The sequence below is a fragment of the Octopus bimaculoides genome, chromosome 2 (assembly GCF_001194135.2).
Source record: "Octopus bimaculoides isolate UCB-OBI-ISO-001 chromosome 2, ASM119413v2, whole genome shotgun sequence".
Taxonomy (NCBI): domain Eukaryota; kingdom Metazoa; phylum Mollusca; class Cephalopoda; order Octopoda; family Octopodidae; genus Octopus; species Octopus bimaculoides.
The window spans coordinates 45,483,500-45,490,055 of NC_068982.1; the positions used below are offsets into that span (position 1 = coordinate 45,483,500).

The 6,556-nt window shown below is 34.7% G+C and overlaps 1 protein-coding gene across 1 annotated transcript; it reads left to right on the top strand.

Moving 5' to 3' along the window:
* The first annotated feature begins 1,654 nt into the window (after nucleotides 1-1,654).
* Nucleotides 1,655-6,550, top strand: LOC106869165 (modulator of smoothened protein). The gene is made up of 3 exons (XM_014914781.2): nucleotides 1,655-1,988; nucleotides 5,772-5,987; nucleotides 6,314-6,550. The coding sequence occupies exons 1-3, from the start codon at nucleotides 1,886-1,888 to the stop codon at nucleotides 6,499-6,501; spliced, it is 507 nt and encodes a 168-aa protein (XP_014770267.1). The 5' UTR covers nucleotides 1,655-1,885; the 3' UTR covers nucleotides 6,502-6,550.
* The last annotated feature ends 6 nt before the right edge of the window (nucleotides 6,551-6,556 follow it).

Sequence of the window (6,556 nt, forward strand, 5' to 3'; positions counted from 1 at the left end):
GAAAGACGATATTCAACCAATATCCAGAACCTTGCCTCTCATTATAAAACTTTCTGTATTAATGTAGCAATAAACGATGCATATAAACTGACAAGTCTTTCATTATCATCATACTACACACCAACAGTGGAGGTGCAATGGCCCAGTGGTTAGGGCAGCGAACTCACGGTCGTGGGGATCGTGGTTTCGATTCCCAGACAGGCGTTGTGAGTGTTTATTGAGTGAAAACACTTAAAGCTACATAAGGCTCCGATAGGGGATGGTGGAAAACCATACTATCTTCTTTCACCACAATTTTCTCTCACTCTTTCTTCCTTTTTCTGTTGTACCCGTATTTCAAAGGGCCAGCCTTGTCACACTCTGTGTCATGCTGAATCTCCTCGAGAACTACGTGAAGGGTACACGTGTCTGTGGAGTGCCACAACACATCTATAACACTTATTAGAGCATGGGCGTATTTCCTTTTATCTTCTTCCTCTTCTATGTTTGAATTTGTAACAAACGTGTGGTAACCCAAAAGTGGAAATTTGGGCTCGCATCAAGCTAATGTGTTGGTAATTTCTCATATTTAGCATTCAGTTCCTTGGTTCAATGCATGTGTATAATCCATGACTCTGATTTTTTTTCCTTTTAATAGTTCTCAGAATGTAAGCTCCCAAAATATTTATCAAAGTTTGTCAATTTGTTATATAAGAGGCAGAGAGAGAGAGAGGGAGAGAGAGAGGGGGGAGAGAGATAGGGGGAGAGAGGGGAGGGGAGGAGGAAGTGGGTATTGTCATTGAAAGGTCATTAGAGTTTCCCTTAAAATAATTAGGACAAAACAATACCTTAGTAGCCAGGGGCGTTACTATAAGTTTTAATAAATTTCTCTACTTAAGAAAAAATATTTCTCTTTTTTTTTTCGTTTGAATATTTAAAATTACGGTAAAAGTTTTCAAATATATTTAATTACAAGTATTTATATTGATAACATTTAAGTGCTGAGGAAATGAAGTAGAATTTTGGTAATTTATAATATTAAGATTTAAAGCGTTAGGGTTTTCTTCAGCATTTCGTATTTGTCATTTTTTTTCTTACTCTATTGGAAAAAGGTTTTGCTAGGACAGAATGCTAGAAATAATCTCAAATTCTTGTATTTAGTTTTCTGATTATCAACCAAACGACTCTCCCCAGACACAATAAAAGAATGAAAAATGTTTATTTTATAATTCATACCACACTCTCATCCCAATATAAACTCTTTATTCTAGAATTGTGATACTTCTGTGTTTCCATATTTGAATTCCGGAAATATTCTGCATTATGAACAATTAAGCAGCAAATAAATTCTACCTTTCTTTTTGGATGAGTTTTTTTAGTCAAAATCATATTTATTTATATGAATTGCAATTTTTCCTTAACAGATAAGAAACTTATATCTAAATGTATTCCTCCACCTCAAGTCCCGTATGTTATGGAAGCACATTTTTCTCCTGTAACACTGCTTTTCTATTGTACACGGAAATTTTTACAAATGAAATGAATTATTTCCTCCCGAGTAACCTTTAGCATTACAATATAATATTCTTAAAAATTAAATTAAAGACGAGAATATAAAAAACATGCGAAATATTTAATCATATAGTTAATTTGCATAATATAAATTCACTTCACGTCACCGTTCTACGTCACGTGACCTGATGTCGACAATCAGACGATGCAAGAAATGTAGTTGTAGCTATTTTTTCCCCTTAAATGAACCTGTTTAATGACAATTATAAAACGGGCAAACAATATTTTTTTTCATCTAGAAATAAAATCAAACAAAAAGTATTAATAATAACGCAAAGACTTTTTAAAAGTCCCCCTTGAAGATTCGCTGATCTGAAAATAACAGCCGAAGGAAATGGATAAGCTGAGTATAATTTCGATGGCATTCTTTTTCGCAGCAGATCTCTTAGCAGTAGCCAGCATTACAATGCCAAACTGGATAGTGTCAGAGATGGGAGGTAAGTGATGTCTAAATGTTGATAGTTATTTTCAAAAAAACAAACAAAAAACAAAAAATCATATACAATGTAATTTGACTTATTATATTCATTCGAAACCTGCAAAGTATTATTGTATACGTTGTTCAATGCATGGCGATTTACGATTTTATTTGTGAAACCTTTTCCTCTATCAACAAAATAATAGTGAATCCTGCACATATGTGAACCTAAAATTCAAGATCGTAAGATTATGTATATATATTTGGCAATATTATGATTTGTAGTACTTATCCGTTATTGATAACTGTGTGTGATATGATTTAACTGATTTCAACAGTGCTTTTAGTTTTTGTTTAAATTATTGGATTAAATCCTTTAATTTTACATAATTTTGCTTTAATTCGGTGATTAAAGTTAATTTGGCTGTTAAAATATTTATCTTTTGAAGTGTCTGTCTTCATCAGTAGACACGTTTTGTGTATAAATTTCCCACCGTTATCATAAAACGGACTCAGAACCTGCAATTCTTCTCCAGAAAGAGGTTTTACTTCATTATCCTTGTTACCTTGTGGATTTGTACGTATAAAATATGCCTACTACTTTAAGAATGCCTCAGAACTATTTTTTTTTTCTTTCAATTCCAATTACTTTGTAGCGAAGCATATTGTATGTATTTGGTATGTGAAACTAGAATTCTCTTCATGCTCAATCTAAGTCTTGCATGACATTTCTGATCATGATGATCAAGGCATCATTGAACAGAAGTAGGGTACCTATTTTTAACTGTTGGTTGGGTAACAGAGAAATCAGCACCCATGCATTTTTTTTTATAGGCTTTCCCAGATTGGTGAGATCGATATGGCTGATGCAAAGATCGAACATCAACGTCTACTGGAAAAGTGTTGGCTGGGGGATGAAAGCTTGCCATAAAGGAAAATCTGCTAAAGATATATAAGGACCTAGTGATGGTGTTAAACCAGGTGGCACTTTACCAAAGAGGTGGTAAGGCAACGAACTGGCAGAACCGTTGGCATGTTGGACAAAATGCTTAGTGACGTTTCAACCATCTCTACATTCCAAGTTCAAATGACACTGAGGTGGATTTTGCCTTTCATTCTTTTGTTGTTGATGAAACAAGTACTTATCTGTGCAGGTGCATTATATAAAAAAAAAAAAACACTTGTGCCAGTGCCACGTAAAAGTGCTTGTGTGGTTCCATGTTAATAGCACCCAGCATACACTGTAAAGTGGTTGGCATTAAGAAGGGCACCCAGCTGTAGAAACCATGCTAAATCAGACTGGAACCCGGTGCCACTCTCTGGCTTGCCAGCTCTCGTCAAACTGTCCAACTCATGCCAACATAGAAAATGGATGTAAAATGATGATGATGATGAGTAGTGGGGCAATGTAATTGACTTGCTCTGACCCCTAAAAATTTTTAGGCCTTTCAGTAGAAAGGATTATTTGAGATTATTGAATGGAGCATGGTTATGAGTGGGAATGTGGTGTATTATTTCTAATGAACTAAAGGGGTTGACTATCATAGCTTCAATGTGGGTTCATATGCTAGTCGCTTTCTTTGTTAATGAGGTGGTGCAAGAAGTCAAGATACCATTGTACACATATGACTGGCACAGTTATATCATAATCAATTGATTCAAGATTAAAGGAGACTGCATTGTTGAAAGACAATTGCAAAAGCCTGAATCTAATGCACCAACTCTTAACTGTTGTTGATAGAGTTACCAAAGATAATATTAGCTTGGCTTAGATGCAGTTTGGGTTTGTATCAGATCAGGGCACCACATATTCTATATTTCAGGTGATGTAATCTGTAAGAGCTAGTCATATCTTAGAATAAAACACTCTATTTTTAGAGTTGCATTAAGGTCTCTGACAGAGCCCAGTCTCTGTAGCTCTGATGGAGGCTAATGAAACTAGGTGTGGCTGAATGATATGGAAGGGCCATGTGTAGCATGTATAAGGGTACTAGTTGCAAGATGGTGTCCACTAGAGTCCTATCCACAAACTCCTTTTATTCATTCTAGTTCTTGAGGTTATAACATAAGAAACCAGCTTTTATATGCTGATGACTTAGTTCCCATAGAATCTGTCAAAGAGTTACAGAAAAAGGAAAGTAGGAAGTATTTTCTTAAGTTCAAAGTTTATAATAACATTGCCATGTGAATGGCCTAGCTTGATATATAGGAAAACGTGTTAGTAGGAACTCAGTACTGTGTATGCATTGCAAGGAATGAATACACTAAAAGTTGCAGTGGGACAGACCTCAGATAGACAGAAGCAGAGTTTCAGATGAGATAGATGCATCTCAGATAGACAGAAGCAGAATTTTTGATGAGATGGATGCACTTCTGATGGGATGGATGCACCTCAGATTGACAGAAACAGGATTGCAGATGGGATGGGTGCACCTCAGATGGACAGAGACAGGGTTGCAGATGGGATGGATGCACTGCAGTAGTTAGCAACAAAAGTACCCATGAAGTAAAGTTTAAGAACTACACGTATGACTCACTAGACTTGGCTGATAGTTTATGCTATCTGCAATGTAATTATTGTTGGAGGGGGCTGCAGGGAAAGCATTGTTGTTAGAGTAGGAAAGGTAAAGAAATTCAAAGAGGTTTGGCAACAAAATATTTTCATTTCTCCTTTAAAAATCAAACAGAATGAAGTATTCTTACGAATTGTGATGCTGCATGGTAGTGGAACATAACATTAAATGTGCAAAATCTACAAAAGTGGGAGAGAAATATGAGGTGAGCATGTTCCATTGGGTGCATAATGCTGAAAGCTAATGAAACTAGGTGCAGCGGAATCATATGGAAGAAAGACTTAGCACAAGTGAATTGAAAGTATCTGGGCATTAAAGAGATCAGCTGATGTGTGCAGGAAAAGGCAACTTCATTAATACGAAAGGACAATGCATACTTGGTGAAAAAAAGGGTGATATAATGAGGGTATTCTAATGAAAAACTGATAAAGACATGAGCAGAAATGATGGTATTAAAATTCAGGATAATGTCCCCACTCCATTACCAGAAGAGATGAAAAAATACTAAGAAGTTTGGTGATATACTCCATAGCAGACCTTTCCAATCCATACCAGTATGAAAACCAGACCTTAAATATTGTTGAGGATGATAAGAGGCAGAATTGTCTTCAGACTCTGGAGTTGCTTTTAACAGTGAATAGAATGAAAGCAGAAATAACAGTCTTGCTGTAGAGCTAAGTGCTGCAGCCATTGCAAATATTGTTTTATTGTTTAGTGGTCAGTAATTAGGCAGAAACTGATAGTGCAAGACATCTCAACTGATGCTCTAATAATTCTGCCAATCTTCCTCATTGGACTAGTGCAACAGCTTCAAGTAATTTTCTGCTATTTTGCAATCTGCTGACCAAGCTTTAGCACAACTTTCACTAGTCTGTTCTTGGATATATCAAATTGATGTGACCCATGTTTGGAAACAGCAGAAAAACCCAAGATAGACAATTCTAGCAACTTAAATTGGTTTTCTCATTTTTAAGATAAATCATTACTAGTCTGAGTAATGAAATAGACTATTCTTTTGTGTTTTATTTACAATGAACTGATATGGGACACTTTGTTTAAGCCAAAGATGGCTGATTCTCTTTGTAAATTTGAAGAATTGTATTAGGTCTGTGGCTCATCTCTATTACCTTAGTGGATACTCTTGTCACATAGGTTTATTTAATATCAATTTGTATTTGAAATTCATATTTTATATCTGTAATAATTAGGTATTTTTTATTCATTTATAGGTGCAACATCTATTGGGTTATTGAAAACCTGTCTTACAGTATATGAAAGACCAACCGTATGTTACAATCCAGAACCTGCTCGTGCTGAATGGTTCATTACTTTCATTTGCATAGTACTTGGAATTGGTTCTATATCATCTACTATTTTACTCCTATGGTTTTCTTTCTGGCACTATAGAGCAATAAGATTTGCTCGTTGGCTTGGTTTCGTTGCAAGTAAGTATTAAACCATTTTGTCTTTACTAATTAATTATTGAAAATTCTAAATGTTCTTATATTCATGTTTATATCTTAATCTTTAGGACATAGTATTGTTTCACAAATTCATATCTTTTAGGAAATTCTTGATTATTATTATTGAAATTAATCGAAACTCAATATGATGATAATATAGATGATAAATACTCACAAAAGGTTTAAAATAAATCATTGCTGAGGAAGATGTATATTTTATATGTGCTTGTACATATTTTTTTCATTCTTTCATTTTTAGTATTACTAATACTGATGTTTTACTTTTTTTTTTTATTCTTTTTAATTAGTGATATTATTTTGTATGGCTGCTGTCATTTTCCCGATTGGCTTTAACATGGACCAGATTGGTGGATTACCATATCAACTCCCACACAACTTTGAAGTTGGAATCTCTTACATTTTTTTCGTTCTTGCATTGTGGATCACTGTTGTCTCAGAACTCTTTGTTGGGAAAGTGTGCGTACCACATTTGTAAACAAAAATCTCTATAATTATCTCATTCACCATAAAATTGTCTTTCATTTTCGAAA